This window comes from Porcisia hertigi, chromosome 28 (assembly GCF_017918235.1).
Source record: "Porcisia hertigi strain C119 chromosome 28, whole genome shotgun sequence".
Classification (NCBI taxonomy): Eukaryota; Euglenozoa; class Kinetoplastea; order Trypanosomatida; family Trypanosomatidae; genus Porcisia; species Porcisia hertigi.
The window spans coordinates 985,302-1,006,072 of NC_090587.1; the positions used below are offsets into that span (position 1 = coordinate 985,302).

The 20,771-nt window shown below is 52.0% G+C and overlaps 6 protein-coding genes across 6 annotated transcripts; 3 read left to right on the plus strand and 3 right to left on the minus strand.

The window, feature by feature from the left end:
- Positions 1-369: 369 nt before the first annotated feature.
- Positions 370-2,253, minus strand: JKF63_03633 (uncharacterized protein; the record flags this gene model as incomplete). The annotated part of the gene is made up of 1 exon (XM_067899634.1): positions 370-2,253. The coding sequence occupies one exon, from the start codon at positions 2,251-2,253 to the stop codon at positions 370-372; it is 1,884 nt and encodes a 627-aa protein (XP_067755873.1).
- A 274-nt stretch (positions 2,254-2,527) lies between these two features.
- On the minus strand, positions 2,528-2,956 carry JKF63_03634 (uncharacterized protein; the record flags this gene model as incomplete). The annotated part of the gene is made up of 1 exon (XM_067899635.1): positions 2,528-2,956. The coding sequence occupies one exon, from the start codon at positions 2,954-2,956 to the stop codon at positions 2,528-2,530; it is 429 nt and encodes a 142-aa protein (XP_067755874.1).
- Positions 2,957-3,240: 284 nt separating this feature from the next.
- JKF63_03635 (uncharacterized protein) lies at positions 3,241-4,290 on the minus strand (the record flags this gene model as incomplete). Its single annotated transcript, XM_067899636.1, has 1 exon — positions 3,241-4,290. The coding sequence occupies one exon, from the start codon at positions 4,288-4,290 to the stop codon at positions 3,241-3,243; it is 1,050 nt and encodes a 349-aa protein (XP_067755875.1).
- A 6,611-nt stretch (positions 4,291-10,901) lies between these two features.
- Positions 10,902-13,202, plus strand: JKF63_03636 (uncharacterized protein; the record flags this gene model as incomplete). Its single annotated transcript, XM_067899637.1, has 1 exon — positions 10,902-13,202. The coding sequence occupies one exon, from the start codon at positions 10,902-10,904 to the stop codon at positions 13,200-13,202; it is 2,301 nt and encodes a 766-aa protein (XP_067755876.1).
- A 991-nt stretch (positions 13,203-14,193) lies between these two features.
- JKF63_03637 (uncharacterized protein) lies at positions 14,194-16,509 on the plus strand (the record flags this gene model as incomplete). The annotated part of the gene is made up of 1 exon (XM_067899638.1): positions 14,194-16,509. The coding sequence occupies one exon, from the start codon at positions 14,194-14,196 to the stop codon at positions 16,507-16,509; it is 2,316 nt and encodes a 771-aa protein (XP_067755877.1).
- A 3,592-nt stretch (positions 16,510-20,101) lies between these two features.
- Positions 20,102-20,374, plus strand: JKF63_03638 (uncharacterized protein; the record flags this gene model as incomplete). Its single annotated transcript, XM_067899639.1, has 1 exon — positions 20,102-20,374. The coding sequence occupies one exon, from the start codon at positions 20,102-20,104 to the stop codon at positions 20,372-20,374; it is 273 nt and encodes a 90-aa protein (XP_067755878.1).
- Between the last annotated feature and the right edge of the window lie 397 nt (positions 20,375-20,771).

Sequence of the window (20,771 nt, forward strand, 5' to 3'; positions counted from 1 at the left end):
GGCAAGAAAGCAACGAAAAATTGAAGAAAGAGGGAGATAGTGACACTGTATCAAACAAGTTGCATTCTGGGGAGAAATGCCCTCGGGGCCACCACGGCACCACGAAGTGTAGCACTTCCCCACATTAAACGTGGTCGCTAAGTCCGCTGGGAGACCGCCACGCTACTCCCCCTTGTCGTCGCCCGCGGCACGGACGAACCCCCCTCCCCTTGGTGTAGCGTACACGGGTCGCCCCTACTACAAGTTGCGCATATGTATTGCCTTTTGAGAGAAGTGTATAAAGCTATAGTACCCGGATCTATGAGTCAGTCAGTAAAATATATAAAAACACAGCGTAACGCTGTACGACACGCGACGAGACAATGTCGACTATGAAATATTTCCTGCGCTGTAGTTGACAGCAATCATCACCCAGACGGAAAAAACACGTTCTGGAAAACAGAATACCTTGACGCGCACCCCAAACTTGGCGCTGTCCACTACCGTATCCAATATCTCTCTCCCTACGGAAGCAGCACGCACAACATCCATCACACTACCAGCATCAAGATAAGAAACGTTCACCGGAATAGCCTTGAATGTTTTTCCCGCCCCTAAGATACCCTTCACACACTCTTGGAAAAAACAAAAACTCGCTGGACAGTCTTCGCTCTGCTGACGCTCGTACAGAAGTAGCGCCTGTGACAACACATACGAAACCACATCATCGTAGGTTGTCACCACACCAAAGGAATCCCGGTATGTTGAAATTGCTGCACGGAGCTGAACCTCCAGTGCGCGCTCAACCGACGACGCAGCGACGGCTTCGAACAAAAGCGGTGCAGGAGGGTACCGCGGCACCATTCGCAGTTTAAGCACGTTGAGTGGCTTCCAGAGCTCCTCATTGTGGCACTCAAATGACACAGTAGCGATGCTATTCGAGGCTTGGCAATTGGCAAAGAAAGATTTGTTGTTGAACATGCAGTCGACGGTAGCGAATGCTGCCTGTTCGCTTGGCGAAGAGCGCTCGCCTGACGTCGGGTTCCACACCGTGACCTTCGCGGAGCCACGCACATCGGTAGACCTGGACACCACGAAGACCCCAATTTCACCGTTGTGACAAGATCCAATTGCGCAGTAAGCATCGATACCAAACCCTAGTAAGAGCGAACAAAGAAGGGCAGCATGATTGCAGTGATGACCTTGCCTCTGTGAGAGAAAAATGAAAGGAGACAACCAGTTACTTCCTTCGTGGCCCAACGAGCCTATGGGGGTGGCGCCGTCGTTGGTGACGCGCAGCAGGGATACAAACCGCGCCGCATCCTGCGGCGAGTCGAGGCCGAACTCCGCTTGTATCGGCGAGACAAAGTGGGTCAGAGGCACCATCCTTCCGGTTGAAGTAGACGCGAATAGCCGCACCTTACGCTCTTTGTTCGTGGGGCGAAATTCCTGATACTCTGACCACCATCGCCGAGAGTACACGAGAAACTCACGGTCAGCGTTGGTGACAGCAACACGCTGCTGCTCGACCCGCAGCGCAATATCCTCTTCCTTGTACCGGATTCGCTTTTTTGACACCAACTCAAGCTGCAAGTCTAAAATGCCTGCTGGGACTCCCGCGTTTGCGCCACAGAGTTCCACTGTGAGCCCTAGATAGCCGCTTTTCAACACTTTTCTCCATTCTATGAAGTTCTCGCCTAGTAGCTCAGCGGTGTTGAGCTGTGAGTCCTCTCGTAGAACCGCGACGTGAAAAGGGGTTGATACCTCGATAAGATCAGCCTCACCGAAGCCAAACCCAGCGGCGTCCACTTCGAAGAGAAACTCCTCATCAAACGCTGGCTCAGTAGAGCAGGGCTGTACTGTGGATCTGAACCTCTGGTTTCCAAACTGAGCAGCGAAAACAACAGAACGCTTCTTCAGAGTTGAAGGGGCTAGGTCAAGGTTGTCTACAAAAGCGCGCCCGCCGTTCAGTCGGACAAGAAGGTAGTACCGTCCGTCACTCGGTATGGTGATGGAAGGTGCCGCGCCAGCAGTAGTGTGAGACTGGATTTGACTAGCAAGCTCCTGTAGTATTCCCTTTTCTCTGATAATTCGCATGATGGCATTCGGGTCTTCAACAGAGACGGCCTCATCGCCGTGCTCTGAAACATACGTATCAACAATGTCGCGTATCGATTCATAAACTCTGGTCTCTTGTAAAAATGAGTGGATTGCGGACTTCATTGATTTCAAATGCTCAGGTGCGACCTGGTCAGATCCGTGTAATGAGTTCATTGTGGAACCGTCTTTTGATCTCGCTCTGTACCATCCCAGGTGATAGTGGAAAACGACACGTGCAAACGCAAGAGAAGGTGCAAACAATGGAGGCAAAGGCATGTGCTCATGTAAACCGGTTTTGCCCACCATGATCACAGAAAAGAGGTGTCCTGACTAGAAGTGTGAAAAGCTTATTCAACACTCTACGCCCAGGGCTGGTTGGGCAAAACAAGTACATTTCAAAAGTCAACCCTGTATCTGCACTATCTTTCTCGTTCAGTTCCTTCGCTTTTCAGTTCTCATCATACTGAGCGCGAGCAAAAAACAGACCACAATTCATAAACAACAGAAGTATCGAGTGTAGAAAAAGCGCCACCCCTGGCCATGCAACTCTTTTGTTTTCGTAGGGATCCATCAGCTTCCACACTGAGAGGAGGATGGACGTGAAAAGAAGAAGTGTTCCTAGGAGAAACACGCTTTTATTCTGCTTGATCGTATAGTCGTCATCGTCCAAGTCAACGTCTGCGCCAAGGATATATACGGGCTTCACTAACAACAGCGCAAAGCTACCGAGGAGCGCGACAAGGGTGGGTAGGTACATGAGGAAGTTATAGGGTAGATTCACCCTGCTTGCCATCACGGCTCCATCCGCAAACACAAGCAGGGCGGACCCGAAGAAAGCCCCCGAAGCGATGACTATTCCCGATCGGCGGTGGCTCATTGCAAGCGCCTGGTGTGTGAAACTGAGAAAGCAGAGTGGGAAGAAGGTCGAAGAGAGTTCAGATATCAAGCATTTCAAGAGCGTTTCAGCAAAACGAGGGGCAAGAGCAACTGAAAAACAGCAAATGTTTCCACGACAGAGATGAACGTCTGTTGCTTTGAGAAGAAACTATTTTGTGTTTACCGTACCCGTCTGCTCCGCCAGGCATCCCTGCCTGTGCCAGGAAGGTGTCAAGGTTGCAAAAATTCAGGATGGAAACACTTCTAGGTTGTAGCAAGAAAATATTACCCCGTAAGCACGTTTAAGCCGATCGCTCCTTTGTTCATCTCTATTACTTGGTGGAGTTTGATGGGGTCGTCAGACATCACACCGTTGATGGGCCACTGAATTGCTTCCAATATGTCCACCTCGCTGTTGAAGTTCCACCCAACCACCGCAATACCTCGGCTCTGGAGATATCTCCACAACAACGGCGAGGAAAACAAAAATCCACCAATGTGAGCCACGACTTTTCCGTATTTCCGCGCGGCATAAACCTTCATGGCCCTTGTAAAGACTGGAATCGAGAAAACGTCATAATTTAGGGAGAGGTAAGGTAATATGCCTGTGTAAAAGTAAAGGTACGTCCGGAAAAAATCGAGATGCCCCGCAAAGATCCGGTATCGTTTCTGCACCTCAATGCCCCTCTCTGCAAAGTACGCGTTGATGAACTGCTGATTCTGCAGCTCGCTACTTCCCACAAAGGTGATGCTTTCGCGGCCGTACGCAGCAATCAAGTCTAGAACTACAGCAACAAAATCTTTGCTGGCGTCCTTGATGTCGATGTGCAACGGTGTAGAGGGAAACTTGTCGAGAACTTCACGCAATAGGCAAACTCTGGTGGTGTCATCAACGGGGGTGTCCTCAGACGCCTCGTATTGCATGATGTCAGATGTGGGAAACTCTAACTCCATTATTCTTTTGCATTGGGGGAGTGTTTCGGAGGGATCCTTGCCGACTACCAAATCTGAAACCGCCACACCTGCGTACGGTGAGCCACATGTAATCTCCAGTTGGGAATCATGGGACACAACTACTTGTCCATCCTTTGATTCCCTGACATCGAGCTCGATCATATCACAGAATCCTTCCTCGACTGCTCGCGTAAACGTGTATAATGTGTTTTCTGGTCCCAATAGTGAGCCGCCGCGGTGAGCAATTTTGGTGACAGGGTAGGGAAACTTCTTTTTCAAGTCTGCCTTCCGCTTCTTGCTACGTACAGCTCTCTGAATGAGGCAGGCAGAGACGAGGAAGTGGACTCCAACCGCCAGGGCCACAGCTGACAGCAAGCGCATTGGTATGCGCTGGTTTATTGCCCGCCTCCTAGACTTAGCCGAAAGAGAATTGGTGAAAAGCAAAGAGGGCGAGGAGTGAGTGGGGGGTCACTACACAGGACGCGATGTAGATGAGGTCTTGCGAAAAAAAAAACGTAGAGCACTATCCAGAATCAACGCCTCTGAGAAAATGCCAGGAGCAGCGATTGTGTGTGTGTGTGTGAGAGAAAAGGAAAAAACAGGTCCCACGCTGGGGATCCGCACTCAATACCGCTTGAATCCGAATGCATGCAGTAAAGCCTGGAATCCTTCTTTTCGTCATCGCCCCAAAAAAAAAAGCAATAATTAAACAATACAATCAAAACCCTAACAGCTCAGTATGATTCAACTATATTCCACTCCTTGGCGCCTGTGGTAAATGACTAGTGCCCCGCAGGGAGGTCTGGCACCTATCAAAGGCCCTCATGGAAGAAATGACAAAAAGTGAAGAAAAAATGAAAAGAATCTCATACCTCCTCGACATCACTCCCGTGGCTCTATCGGAATGCGGGAAGGCAGACAAGCAGGCGAGGCGCAAAACTCGGCAGAGCACCGCGTAGCAACGACAGACCAACTGCTCACAGACTGAAGACACAGAGTGGGTCACCTTGTCCAGGTACTCGACCCACCCCCATTTGATAAAAAATCACATGCTCGTTCTAAAAACACCTTCCCAGTATGGCGCATGTCAACTAGAACGGGGGTCATCTCGCCGGCCAGGCTTCCCATCACACACACACACACAAGCACACGACAATGGCACACAGCCGCGGACCCCCGCTGCGGCAAGAAACAGCAACCGACCGGTGAGAAAAACATATTTCGGGAATGTGCTACATCACCTTTCCTTTTTTCCCCTCAGAGTCTTGTCAACCCCAGAGGACGCCCGTCCGCCACTCACACAGCAAGTGGCAGGAGCCGCCGCGCCGCTAATCACCCCACACCGGCCTCCGGACGACCCCTTTGAATCACGAGAAGGCTCCGGTTTCTAGGAAAAACGCGCTTCGGCCTCCCCAAAAAAAGGGCCACTGCACTCCACGGCCCCACCAACACCACACAATCCCCCCCCCTCCAAGGCGCCGAAATCACAGGATGAAAGACAAAGCTGGGCAAAAGATGCCCCCATCCACAAGAGGTTGAGAAGCCACCCCGCAAACCTGCTCCCCGCGAAAACGGGAGCCCCCCCCCCCCAACAGCCGGCCAAATCTCTGTGACTGCCGTGGCGCAAAAACGCCGAAAAAGTGGGCGAAGCCCAAACGGAAACGCCCCCCCCCACTCACTTTGGGGGCCACTGCCGGACAAGACGGCAAACCTTAGCGCTTGGGGTTTCATGAAGCATGCTTAGAGGGGTGAAATCACAGAAGGGGATAGTTCCACATCAGATTCTTTTTTTTTAATTCTTCCCTCGCCTTTGGACCGCGGGAGAAAAGGGTCAGGGCTGCCTCCACAAATGTGACGAGTTTCTTCGAGTGCAGGAAATGCCAGAGGCCATCGCCCTTGAGAAAATCTGGCGCTATGGCGAGGCATCGCCGACACTCAGTAAGAACAAGACACGCCAGTATTTGACTGACGGATTCATCGGGGCCCCGAAATGGGCTCGGGGGTCGTTCCCGCCGCCCCAGGGAAAAGAAGAGAACGGCGCACAGGATGTGATACCCTTGGTCCGTGGACCGATCGGGATCGAGGGTACACCACGTCACGTGTCTTCCCCTCATTTTTCGTGAGGGAAAGGAGTCGACACAGAATGGACAGCTACAAAACCCCGTCTGCCACCGGAGGTCGATCCTGGTGAAGGGATGGGCAATGCTTCTGCAGAACCTGGGGCGAAACACGCATTGAGTCACAGTTGGGACACTTCCCTTTGATTTGCCCTACACCACGTCGAGTAACCGCAGACATGGTGGTATTCTCGGGGCCTTGAAGCACCACCTTGTAGCGCGCATTTCTGCCCATGCGAGATGTCACACCAGCGACAGCGGTTGTCGCAGCCCCGAACGCTCCAAAGGGGGGGGCGCTGCCGAAGCTGGCGTTTTCGCCGCAGCGTATCCTTGATAGCTCCACCAAGCCATGGCGTGTCAAGGGTACCCCCCCCCCCCGTCGTCATGTCATGCAGAGACATTTCAGCGAATCGCGGGCCGTGCAAAAACGGTATGGCGATGCGCGTGTCCTTACGAAGTTGGCGATACCACTTCGCGATTGGCGCTCGGGTAGGAAGGGGCGAAGATCTACGAGCGACACCGGGTTCACATACGAGGGGGGGGGTACAGGTGCGGTTTGCGGCTGCCAACGTGGCCAAGCGGTCCGTGACCCTATTGCAGCGAGCCCCCGCATGTGTGCGCATAAACTGGTTGGCGAACCCACCCACCCCCAACAAAGAATAAGACGCTGGACAATTTCCCGCTCTGGCTAAAGAGTGTTGCCGCAAAGGGGTTGCACTGATAGAGGCGGCCAGAAAGGACCGGCCATCGCCACCATGGGGATGCAGCTGCTCCTCTCTGAGCAAAGTTTTTTGGAGAGGGAAGAACCACTCTCTAAAGACCCTCGGGGTCTCAACGCCCTCCGCCCTGAGACTGCCAGCTGCGTTGCCACAATCTCAATTGATAGTTCTCCGGGCGGTTTTGCCAAGAAGCCGGCAGGCGAGGGTCCAGGGGTGGAGGGGCGGTCGACAGGCCCACATTGCCCCTACAAACCTTAAAAGTGCGTGGGTCGATAGCCGTCTTCGCAACACGCCGGTGCACAGGAGAAAGGGGTTGCACCCAATCCGTGCCGATCCCCCGTCAAAAGCACAGGGGCAACTAGAAGGAAGTCTGCGAAGACGAGCGTGTTGACGAATCAGGTTGGATTTGGCCAGGTCCCCCGGCGCTCCCCATTCCAACCGCAGAGGGGGAGAGTGGCTTCAAATCGCCGCGCCCAGGGACGAATCACCCCATATCGTGTGGCAGGGGTCCCGCACCAGTTGTTCACAAAAAAAACTAAAACGCATCCTGCGCAGCACCCCTTGCTTTTGTGAACGCTCGCATTTACACTGGTTTCGGCTCGACACCCGAGCTGGGGGCCAGTAAGCCTATGATTTATTTTTTCCCCAAACAGTGAAACAGAGATCTCGCGCATTCTGCGGCGAAGTGGGACTGACACCCCTCGTTTGTACGACCCAAGAGTGTGCGCAACAAATCTTCGCGCTTTCGCGGATTCCCTTGCATGCAGCTGGTCTTTAGACCACACCCATGCTTCCCCGAGGATCGCGTTGCCAATTCGTGCGCCAGAACCCTGCCCGCGGCACGAAATAGCGAGAACCAGGTCGTCCGCACATATGTCAAACTCAGAAAAACAGGCCACCAACAGCTCTGAAAGAGCAGTGGCTTAGCTGAAAAACAGCTGCGACCCAACAACGGCACCTTGAGGAACACCAGCCCTCCGGGCATGTGATGGGCTCAATCGGTTCCGCGCCCCGCCCGCACGCCACGGTGCCTAGAAAAGTTTCGAGGCCAGTGCTCAAAGTGTGTCGGAGGATTTCTGTAGCCTCTTCGCACGGATCGAAATATCCAGCGTGCCGAGAGCTTTGCTAAATCCCAGCAGGCTTCCTAGCACTCGTTTTGCTCGCTGGGTTTGCCTCAGCCATCTGCCCGGGCGCTTCTTAACCATCACGCGGAGTGGCAGATTCTCTGGACTACCACAGCCTTATTCTTCACCCTCGGAGGCTCACTTTCGGCGGCGTCCTCAAGCATATTAGCGCGCGCGCTGCGCCCACACATTTTATAAGCACGCCGGCAGCAAGCGCTCCGTAAGTTTTGGAAACAAAAAAAAAGTGAGACCGATCCTCCGGTGCGACGGGTTTCGACGGTGGTTCTCAGGGTCTGGGTGGCGGTTCGCCGTGCGCGTTTTTACCAGCTCTTTGGAACACGAGTGGCACTTCACATTCGGTGGATGAGAGTCGAAAGGCGCACTTTGGTGCTAACGTGGCCGTGCTCAGCAATACCAGTTGTAGGTCAAAGCAAAGCGCAACCCTGGAAAGATGATCCGAAATATGTGGGCGGGGTGTTGGGTTGCGATTCCTTTCCGGGGCACCCTGGTTGCACGCGCGATGTCCATTTTAGCGTTTCCCCTCGGCCAGAAGCAACGATACCCAGTGAACATGGGCCGCCATTGCGCACAAGCTTCGGGGGTGATCGCCATCGATTCTTCTTCTCAATTGTAGTCGTTTGGCTGGGCCAATGTGCCATCAGGGTGATTTGTTCGGCTGTGGTGCAGCAAAACCGGCCTTGGTATGGGGATGCGTCCTATATGATCCCGGGAATCACATCCCAGGGTTAATTTTCCCCGAGGGCTCTTGGTTCTTTCGGGTTGCCATGCTGAAGGCTTTTCTGCTTTTCGGAATGCGCGGGGGGTCTTTGGCGATTATCTTTTGGCTGGGGGCTTGTGTTTTCTGTCGTTTGGTTGGGCGCGTGTTCCTCGCGGCGGTGCCCGCCAGGTGTAGCGGTGGCAGTGCTGTCGTCCAAGGTAGTGATCTGCATCAGGACGATCTGAGTAGGGAACAATCGGTGTTGGCCAGTTTAACAACCTAGGGGGAAGTTTGGCGGTGTGAGGGTTACTTTTTTTTTTGTTTTTTTTCCTGGTTTTGCCAGAGTGCAACGTGGCGCTGGCGGGGCTGTAATTGCTTTTCTCCAAAGCTGGTGCATGTTAATTGCAAGAGGGGTTTACGACAATCCAGGGGAAATAGTCTATGCCATGAGAGAGCAGAAAGAGTATCGTTCAAAGGCAACTATATGATGTCACTTTTCATGGATGTGTTCCCAAAGAGCGTTTCGGAGATGTGGGATGCTCCCCTTCATTTGGGTAGGTGGGGATCTGTTGCTCTATTCTGCGACCGCTTCTCAATACCGCGTTCCGTCTCAAATGACCCACGTCTATACAACTACGAGGGGTGGGGTGTGCTCTAAGGAACCGAAAATTTCGGCATAAATTGCCATTCGCAGCAAAGGGGCGACTCTTGAAATTAGGCGGGGGGGGTAAAGGTGATCACCGTGCGTTGGGTGTTGGTGATTGCTGAGGCTTTCGTTTGGGGGGGGGGGTCAGGACCAGGCGCGCAAGGTAATGACTTTACAGCTTGGCTTCGGATCGCAGTCAGGATGAGCACGCTTGGGGGGAGCGGGGTGCGTGGTGAGATCAGCAGCGTGTGAAAAGTTTCGGTTCGTGTGCGGGGGGGGGGGATGGAGAGATTATAGGCTTCTGGCGTTTTGAAATTGCACCCCAAGCCGCGGCACAGCAGGGGGCGGGGCCATGCCCAACAACGGCCATTAAAGAAAAAAAAGCGAGCACTAAGGCTCCAGTGCCTTTTTGAGGGTATCGTTTTTTTTCATCATCGGTTTCCGACTCAGCTGCGCCTTTAAGGTCTTCCCCGGCAGCTCGGGCGCTGCTCGTCTGTAGGGGGGGGGTGCGGGCAGTGCGGGGGTCGCATTGCGTCGGCTCGGAGCTTGGTGTGCACGGCGGGTGGGTGTGGTCGGCGGTTCATGTGTTCTCGGAAGGAGCACTGCTACCACACACATGGTGCAATGATCGGGCGGGGGGGGGAGGAAGCAGGGCTTGAGGAAATTCTTTTGATGTTCCCGCGGGGAAAGCAGAATGCTGAGGTGTGTTGCGAATGGAATGGGAACCGCGAGTTCTCTGACAAGGCTTCGCATCTCTGTGTCGGCAGGCCGTGGACGAGGAGCAAAAACATCGATGGCATGAAGGGCTGAGGGAATAATTAAAAGTAGCGTGTGGGTGTTACTGCCAGCTGCTGAGGTGGCGGATGGGTGGAGGACTGCCATAGGCTCAAGTTGACAGCTGTGTCAAGTGGCACTTTTTGGAAACAAATGCTCCCAAAACACATACGCAGCGACTCCGTCAGAGGAGAGCTTCAAGAAGCACTCTGAAAGGTATTTATGAGAGTATGTGGGGGAATAAATGCTTACAGGCGTTAGGTCTATGTTTCCTGTGTGTGCGCGCCAGTAAGGGTGATCTCGCTGTTTCTTTATTCACGCGGTCGAGTTCAGGAACACTGCGCAAATGTGTGTCCCTCGAAGGCCATTAGTCGCACTCCTTCAAGACTGTCGTCAAACTGTGAGTTTTCATCAACTACTACTAAGAATAGGAGAGGTTTTTGCTCACTGAACTTAGTTTGCGGGGGAAAGGAAAATGTATTCCATGCCTTTGAATAAGCAAGTGCCTGGGATTTAATACAAATATATTCAACGACTGCAGGTTTTTTTCTGGAATATTGTCGTCAGTCAAAGGGTATTCGAAAAAATATACAAAAACAAAAAATAGCTAATACCGAATAAGCGAGGGATAAGTCTCAACACTGGTTCGGTTGACAAGAACACCTTTCTATATGTAAATGCACTTTTTTTTTTTGTTTTTAGCAAGCCTTTATCTTCAACCCCTATGTGCTTTGCCATTTCTATTTCTCTCGGTCATTCGTCTCTTCGATGCATTCTTCTCCGTGTACAACATGCATTGGTGCTCGCGTTTCTGAGTCTCCTTTTCACACCCGGAACAGCGATTCGTAGAATATTTCGCTGAAAGTGCTTTCCAACAATTCGCGGTTTTAGAAAATGAGCATGGCTGAGGAACACAGTAGGGCTCAAAACTCGTTCCCTCCACTTTGGAAAGAGGTTGCTGGCGTCTGCAATGCCACTTTTCAGAAGCTCAAAGAACGTCCTTCCCATGACCTTTGCAAAGACTATAACAAGCTCATTAGTGAGATCTGTGAAGCACACGGGCTGGTGTACGACTTGACAGCGTACCAGTGCTCGAACTATCCTGCACTTGTTCGAGGCAGCAATTCTACACCTGTTGTTGGCGAAACCGTGGAGAGCACCCAAGTGCTTGTTGTTTACTACCTTTTGCGTGAGTTGCTGAAAAAGCAAATCAATGTCGTGAAGCCGACGATACAGAAGGATTCCATACTGTCGTACTTGGACGCGTATGAGAAGTACACAGCAGCAGGGAATGTCGTGAAGTCGATTTTCACGTACCTTCATTGGACCTGGCAAAAAAAAGGCCTTCCCGCTGAGCACATTATTCAGCCTACAGAAATCGTTATTGGTCATCTGTGGATGGATGTCGTTCTGACATCTGATTTGAAAGAGACTTTCAGAGTAAAGGTAAACGAAATTGTTTCCCGCGTCCGATCAGGAGGCCTGACCAGCATAGGCGAGATGGAAAGCGTGAAACGCCTTTCTCTCAACCTCGGTTGCTCCACTGACGTCCGCCTCACTCTGTATTCGTCAGTAGTTGAAGAAACGTACCTAAAGAGCCTAACCGCTTACTATAGCGCCAAAAAGTCGGCATTCAAAGCGTCTGGTGTCGCTGAGTATATAGATCATTGCTCAGCTGCTGTGGAAAAAGAGGACATATTAGCACGCTGCTTTTTGATGCGATCTTCGTACGAGCACGTCAGCAAATCTGTTTTGCGAATTCTCATTCACGATGAGCAAAATTATCTTTTGTCTTTCTGCAAGGAGTGCATTGATCCATCTGATGGCAATGATCCGTTCTCTCGCAAAAAATCTTTGTCCACTCTCTACCGCCTCCTGGACGGTGACGAGGACTCATGGATGGAGGGGTTGCTGACAGAAGTGGTTTCTGAATACACTGATCGGGAGCTCAGCAAGACAAATGATTCGTCGGATGTGTCGTCAATTTTGCGAATTTTGAAGACGACTCAGCAAACATTTGAAAAGACCATTTCCGGGATTTTTGAACATGAGCCGCATCTGATTCGGGCCGTGCACAACGGAATTCAGACCAATTTAGCGGCGCTCGAACAAAGATCCGCGACTGAGGACAATGCGGTCAAAATTGCGAAGCGTCTCGCCAGGTACGCATCCGAAGAAATTAAGACCATGTCTGTTGATGAGCTACGTGAAAAGAACAACTGGATTGCCGTTATTTACCGTCTCTGCTCAAGGCAGGATGTGTTTCACCAATGGTACACTCGTTTTTTGCAAGAGCGCCTCTTGACAAATATTTTTGATACCGGAAAGCATAGCGACATCATTCTGCGTGAGGAAAGCATGCTATCAAGTCTGCTCATCAAGGACAAGAACTTTACTTTTATTTTCAATTGCATGCGCATACTCACGGATTCGTGTCGAAACGCCCCCCAAAGAGTAGAACGTGTGCAACACCCCGTGGTGAAGCCCTATATATTAGCAGCGTTTGCCTGGGGGGAGTCCCGTCGCTCTCCTGATGTCGGCCACGTTTCTGTTCCCGCTGACTTGCAAACCATAATCTCCCTCCAAGTTGACGCCTACGCTGCTCTCCGAAATGGACGCAGACTGCGTTTTTCACCAGAGCACTCCGGTGCTCGTCTAAGAATGAGCGCGCCCAACCAATCAGCATCGTTATCGCTTCTTGTTTCATTCTTACAGATGCGCTACTTGCTGGACATGAACGAAATAAAGGAGTGGTCTACTGACGAGCTGTGTTCTCGAACCCAAACAACTCCGGAGGACTGCAGACGAGCGTTGACACCCTTTGTACAAACAGGTTTGTTGCGGGAAAACGCGCATCACGTGTTCAGTTTAAATCTAAGCATCTTTGTGTCAAAGAGTGTTGATAAAGTTTACGATCTTCGCTACATAGAGCTGGGGTCCCAGCAAAGCAACCCAGAGAAGAACAATTTTTTTCTGCGCGGTGAAAAATCTCATGTTTTATCGATTGAGGGTGCTGTGATGCGATTGCTGAAAGACCTCGGGCCAATGTCCCTCGATGTCATTATTGGAGAGGTTTCTGCTTCATTAGGTAGGTTATCGGTGCAGGGAAGGGATATTAAGAGGGTACTCGAAAAACTTGTTGAGCGCGAGTACGTGGAGCGTAGTGAGGACAACTACTTTTCGTTTATCCCCTAATCCCTTGCGCAGCAGTATGGTTTCTGTTGCCATATCTTCGCTCTATTCACTTTTTATTTTGGGAATACTGCTTGCTTTTCCTCTTTTACTGTTATGTAGATGGGCAAAACAAAGAAAAACGAAAAAAAAATGGATCAGGGAGTCTTCTTTGTTTGAACACGGAAGACTTATGTTCACGGGTCATCGAGCTGACCCCAGAGGCGACCGCTCTCCCCCCAAACTGTGATTTATATACAAGCTGCTCGATTGCATACGTTCTTGGAGACACTGAAGATGGGGGGGGAGCATAGTTCCGCGTGGTATCAGGGTCCAGTACCCACTCTGTGGGGAAGCCAAGCAGCCCCCAATCTCTCTCCCCTAAATGCTGAGCCATTTCTCGTGATGGTAAGGTCGAGGTCACCTACAGCCTAAGGAGGGGAGGTCCAAGCTCTGCATCGGTACTGATGTCGGCGGGTCAGGCCCTGTATGGCGTTGCGTAGCGGAGTGGCCCGCGACCATGGGCAGGTCTGTATCATCTGTGGGGTAGGCAGAGTGCCAGTGTCACTTGAGCGTATCTCACCCTGTCCTCACTGCCTGCTGCTTGCTGCTTGCTGTTGGGGTGGGGGGTGGGGAGGAGCCTGAGCGGCCCCCTGGGGGATGCCCCGCGTCTCGACGAGCATGGTGTGGGGAGCGGCTGTGAGACGACCTGCGGGGCGGGTGGGTGGTGTGTGACGCAGGGGCGGTGTCCTGACGACTGAGTTGGGAGTGCTATGAGGTGTGTGCCGCTGCCTTGCACCACACGGGATGGGTGTGTGACAGGCCGAGGTGGTGTGTCGACCTCGGCTCGCGGTGATTGTGTGGCAGGAATAGACGCGTTAAAAAAATGTTTTCACTCATTTCTCTATGCCCTGCACATTTCTCTTTACATGCCGTTTGTGCTTTTACATTTGGACGGGAGCCAAGGTAGGCTTGACGGCAATAACTCACTTTTTCTCATCCGTTAATCAAAGACATGAGCTGCTGCCGGGAGATCGACCATTCTTTGAACGATCTTTTGATCGATTCAGTTTCCTTTCCTTTTGATTTTCCCACTTTGTGGAAAGAGGTTTCAAGCAACTGTAGCAGCATCTTACAATGGGAAGCAAATTTCAAAGGCGAGGGCGCAGCACAAGCCATGTGCAACACGGTGATGGATACTCACCTCCTTGTTTACCATCTTGTTTCCCACCCGTGCAGCAATACGCCCCCAGTGAAGGTCAACGGAAAGGGTGTCTGGGAGGGTCAGCAGATAATGGCTGTGTACTCCCTTCAAGGCTCGATTTTTGAGAATCACTTGCTCAAGAACGTGATGCCGTCTTTCTTTCAGGCTGACAGCGCCACCGTCGTACAGACCTACGTTCGATCTTGGCGCTCTTTTTTGGTCGCCGTCGTCAATATCAAAACTATTTTTTTATCTCTAGCCGACAAGTGGTCTTTGCTGGGTTTGGAGGACAGTCCGTTGGAGAGGACGGAGGACATTGCATTGAAGACGTGGTCGAGTGTGGTGCTGACACCCAAGATGGTTTGCCAACTCGGAAAAGAGCTCCGTGCAATTTTCGCAGCCGAGCGCGCCGGTCACAGTTCCCCGGACATTTCCTTCGCTGTTGAAATTGGAGATGAACTCTCGATGCTCCCCGATTCAAAGTACTACCGAAATATCCTGGAGGCAGACTATATTCGCGACATGTGCGATTACTGTGTTACAAAAGTGCGCGGCGTCATCGAGTCGGATATTTTTGCGTACGCAAAACTTTGCTTGCAGCTGATTGAGGAGGAGTCAAGACGGGCAGAAAAATTTCTCAGTTCCAAGGACCATGCCGTAGATCGGCTGGTGGAAACATTGGTAGACGATCGTATATCTGCCTTTGAATGCAGGAGACTCTCTGAGTGCTTCAGCTCACTAGGTCAGCGCGAGACGAATGAGAAGTTACAGTGTGTGTTCCGCTTTTTGTGGTGGAGCAAGTCTAAAGGCGCACCTCTCATGGAGGGAATATTCAAAGAGAGCGTCGGGCAGCAGACATCTACCGCGCTCAGTGAAGTAGTCTCCGCTGTAAGCGACGACACTGACGCATACGCCGCTGTTATCAAGTGTTTTGTCTCGATCATTAGAAAGTACCGCGACGTTGTCATGTCCGTTTTCGACTACAACGGCTGCATGCTCGAGGCAATGGACGAAGGTCTGCGGTGCGGTTTTACGAGTTTGCGCACTCTCAACTACAAAAGGCTTGCTGACCGCCTGGCATTTTTTTTCAATGTGATTTTGGGGAATGCAGAATCCACGGAGCTTCGTCTGGAGGATGTGGTGAGTGTGTACTACTTTTTGCCAGACGCCGAAGACACCGCGAAGGATGCCTTCCTTGCCTCCTATCAAAGATATCTCGCCAATCGGCTGCTCTTGCACCGCTATGACGAGGTGATGGAGCAACGCTCGATGGAGCAGTTGGTGCAAATCAAACAGAGCCCTATCCTCTTCTGCTGCCGAAGTATGCTGAAGGCAACCAGCACGCAAAGCATCTACGTTGGTGCTTCGAGCGTGGAAGGGGTGAAAGTGAATCCTGTCTTGCTTTCGAGGGGAATGTGGCCGAGCCTTCCGCACACCGTGGTGCGCCCGGGGGTATGTGATTCCGTAGTGCGTCAGATCGAAGAAGCACAGCGCATCTGTAGCAAGCGGCGGCATGGGCAAAAAATTGAGTTTTCTGCCCTGTACTCCTCCGCCGTCATTCGTATGCCCCGTCCAGCGGGGTCGTCCGCAGCGGGTGACTCAGTCCGGTTGAGGGTGTCGTTCTTGCAAATGTGCATCCTCGATCACTTCAACGCGAAGTCGCAGTGGACAGTGCAAGAGCTGTGCGAACACCTCCAAGTATCTGATGAAGAGTGCGCCTTTTCCCTGAAGCCGTTGACGCGTGCTACGGTTCTGAGGCTGTCGGGTGCAATGGAGCCCAGTTCAATTGTATCGATTGGCGCATGTGATGGCTTGATTAGTGACGTGATGAACGTGATGCCGTTGGAGTTTTACAGCTTCGTTCACCGTACTGTTTTCAAATCCCACGGGCACCGCACGCTTCAGAGCGCTGCAAAGGCGAATCCTCAAGGGATGGAGAGCCGAATTGTGCATACGCTAAAGCAAAGCGGCCCGAAGACAACTGAGGAACTGATGCAATGCCTCATCTCTGCGATGCATCCTGTAATTGTGTCGCGCGGTGAGCTGAAGCGCGTCCTGGAAAAGCTCACGGAGCGTGGTCTTCTTGCCCGCGATAACTCTCAGCGCAAGTTTGTCTACTCACCGTAGGAATGGTAGACTTGGATCATCCGTGGCTTCAAGGCCCGTGAGCCTCAGTGTTACGCACGGTGCCCTTGGCAGCAGCTGCGCCGTTTGCATGGAGGGCAGCGTGCCGCGGCACATCAATTTTCACTTCTGCAGGAGGAGGATTGGTTAAGGCGAATTTCCGCAATTTTGTGTGCTTGACACAAAATGTTTCCGCGCCTTCCTTTGCCGCTCTTGCAAGTGTGTGTGTGTGTGTGTGTGTGTATTATGACGCTGCATTTCCACACAATTCGTTTGCTCGCTCTGAAAATGGGTGCTGCTATCTTCCTCATTCTTGCACAGTGCCACTGTGCTGGGAGAACATCTATTCAAGTCCCCTACTTGTCACCGCGCAGGGTTTTCTAGCGGCGATTGCCAGAGTGAAAATTGTTATGGGGCCACCCAACAGAAACACACAAAACAGAAGAAATCTGCAAGTACAGCCTATGCAGAGGCGTTGTGTTGCTCACTTTCGTGGCTACCGAGACAACCGTGGAGCTGGAGATGCTTTGCGGACACTTTTACGTTCGAACGTATGGGGGATTCAAGAGCGTTATCTGCGTACTGTCTTGACTGCCGCGGGCACTTTATGGAAAGCCCCACCCTCCGTTCGCGTGCTTCCTCTTTTCAGCAACTAAAATTCCCACTCTTTTACATCTACACCCCGCGACTTAGACCTTCACCCCCTGACTCCTTTTTAAACCCCACACAGCTTATTCTTTTTCCCCCCATTTACGTATGAGACACTATAGAAGGTTCTGCTCGTGTAGACCCGCTGCACGCTCCAACAAACCATGATAGCATCGTCGCGAGGGTTGCAAACGATCACCCCAGATAGAGTCAAGTCCTTTTCGAAGATATGCGAGAGAGGCTCGAATCTCGCTGCGAGCACATTGACGCTGCGCATCCTTTTTTCTCCACGACTTTTCCAATAGAGCAGGTCTTCAACGCAGCGGGAAGGGCGCCACGTTATGTCTTTTTTCCTGCTTCTGAGGGCCGCTCTACATTCAGAAGCAGGAAAGTCGTAAGGTTTCTGGATCAGGCTGGCGGCACATGGAGGGATGCGGGCGTGTACAGCCCAGTCCCTTGCATGCTTGCGTGACAAATGGAGGAGTATCTCTCACCCCTAAGGTCAAGAAAGCCATTCTTCCCCACCACTCGGCAGGCTCATTTGATATCCAGTGCGTTGATCACATTTCGGGTCGCTGCTCTCACGTTCCCACAACCTATCACTTTATTGTGGTTACACTCATCGCTGCGGGCGGCTTCTGTCTGGAGCCACCCACTTTTTTTGGGATGGCGTTTCTGTTCCAGAAAAAGCACTACATTCCATTGAACATCTTGCTCCTTTGCTCTCCATAGCAGCCAGGGAACACTGAACCGCACTGTGTGGGGGAAGCGGAGCCGTCTATCGAGTATCCCACATGTCTTCATATATTTTGCCGACTTGCTGATCTCTCATCTTATCGTTCTTCAATGAAAATCGAAGAACACCCAGAGCAACGGGTAGAACGTGCCTTCTTTTTGCGTTATGCGAATTATCATGTCTGCCCACGCCATTCCAGTCTGGTTTATTCGTGGCCATCACTAATGTGTGTGTGTCCCCTCTTTTCACTGTGGCTGTAGACTTGTTCACGGCACATTGGTCCGGTCATTGTTTTCTTGCTTTTTGGACGAGCGCAACGTTTTTTTTCTTCTTTTTGTCCTTCTTTTCCTCTCTGTCTTTACCTTCCGATACTCCAACTTCACCCACCGCTTGCACGGCTGCACGGTCTTTGTCACGGATTCGCGCACTATACCACCGGTCTGAGAAGATGAGGGGGAGGACACCTCAGCGTGGTATCAGGGTCCAGTACCCACTCTGTGGGGAAGCCAAGCAGCCCCCAATCTCTCTCCCCCAAATGCTGAGCCATTTCTCGTGATGGTAAGGTCGAGGTCACCTACAGCCTAAGGAGGGGAGGTCCAAGCTCTGCATCGGTACTGATGTCGGCGGGTCAGGCCCTGTATGGCGTTGCGTAGCGGAGTGGCCCGCGACCATGGGCAGGTCTGTATCATCTGTGCGGTAGGCAGAGTGCCAGTGTCACTTGAGCGTATCTCACCCTGTCCTCACTGCCTGCTGCTTGCTGCTTGCTGTTGGGGTGGGGGGTGGGGAGGAGCCTGAGCGGCCCCCTGAGGGATGCCCCGCGTCTCGACGAGCATGGTGTGGGGAGCGGCTGTGAGACGACCTGCGGGGCGGGTGGGTGGTGTGTGACGCAGGGGCGGTGTCCTGACGACTGAGTTGGGAGTGCTATGAGGTGTGTGCCGCTGCCTTGCACCACACGGGATGGGGGTGTGACAGGCCGAGGCGGTGTGTCGACCTCGGCTCGCGGTGATTGTGTGGCAGGAATAGACGCGTAAAAAAAACTTTCAACCCCTGGGCGTCGGCATTTGCTTCTGCAGTGGCGGAGGGAGCTCAGAGACAATACACGGATCCTGGACTTGCGCGCTTATAGCGCAGTAACTTGACAGAGTATCGACCATACTTTTTTACGTTTCCTACGGAGTCACTGTATTGTGTCGGTTGTGTAAAGCGGGGATCTTCTTTTTGGCCACCAAGATGAGGACACATCAGAAAGAGTTATTCACCATTCCAGTGATAGAAGAGGAGCGGGCGGTTCATGAGAGGAGTTCCTCTAGCGACACTGGAAGGAAGCACGGCGCCTGATGTGCTGCCGGGGAAGAAGGCAGTCAAGCGCAGTTCCAGCGAGCTGATCTGAGGGGTGTTGGGATGTGCGGTAAACGGAGTCATGCAGCCTCCACAAACAACTCATCTGATCTACAAGGGCGGGGGCATCACAGCTATTTGTTTTTAAAATTAGTTTATGCTCGCTGTGTCTGTGTGTGTGTGTGTTTCCGGGCATCGACTGCCCTAGCCCAATTGCTGATTCCTCATTCGGTGAAGCGAATTGCGGCGCTGGGCCGTACCCAACACAAAGGAAGCATCCTGCCCACATGGCTAAAACTGGGCGCACCCCTGGCGAGCTTGTAACGAGTCGTATAGGGTGCGTGATTGAGAGCGATGGGCTTTTGTCATTTGTCGTTCGCCGTTAGTTGTCGGATGTCAAGTCCTCAGCGCTATTTGCCAACAACAATTATTGACTTGCAAGGGTACCCAACCATTGCTTGCGGCGGGTCTGGCAGGCATTCTCAACGATCTAACCTCTCTCCTCGTGCAGAAGACGCGATTTTTGAGCTGGTTGACTCTCATGCACCCCCCCCCACCGTCCCAAACACCCTTGCTCTTCTGGTGGATGTACTGATGTTTCTGGCGCACCCTCCCCCTCCTCATTCACCCCTTGCTTACAGGCCAGCGCGCCTACCTCATCAGCGCTCGTAATAGTTCTCTATTCCTCAGGAGACCTCTCCATAAACTGCTCACTACCTGCAAAACCTACTTGCGGTAAAAGTTGTTGAACTCAAACGCCAAATATCCCCCCCTCCCCCCCCACACAATCGTGTCACAAAACTCGTTGGGAACTGGGGCAAGCCAGAACAAATAGAAGCTGCCTTTTTTTCAACCTCGTCTTCGAAAGAAAAAATGGCGCAAGTACCCAACGCGACGGTGAAGCTATCGGAGATGACGAAGGAGATGGAAAACTTTGCCATTTTCTGCGCACAAGAGGGGCTGGCAAAACTGCGAAGCGCGCAGGAGCTAGCGGGCTTCATTCGAAAGGAGTTTGAAAGTAGGTATGGCCCAACGTGGAACTGCTTTGTTGGCCGAAATTTTGGTAGTTTTGTCACACACGAAGAGGGTAATTATGTGTACTTCTACGTTGGTCAAACCGGTGTACTGCTTTTCAAGACGTCTTGAGGGTTTTGCTGAATGACGCATTCTACAAACGTGTGGTGTGTGTCGCCAATGGCACTAGTGTCTACGAGGTGAAGCTGTTTCATGTCACATATTTGTGATCGAGACCCATGTGCGGCCTTCTGCCGTTGTTTCAAAGCTGAACGTCGTGTTACGTGGGCAAATCTTCTCTTGCATTAGGGCTTGAGTGATGTAAATCAGTGAGTCTTGGTGACTGTGTGTCTTTCTGTGTCTATGTTACAGGTGCGCTGTGTACAAACAACCCCAAAGTGGGAAGGAATAGTGAGGGAGGTCCGCTGAATACACTGCTTCTGTGTTGTAGCAGAAACTCTCTCTTGTCGCACCTGTGAAGTCGCCTGTGTTGTGCTTGCGTAGGCGTCTATCGACCAGCGAGGATTTC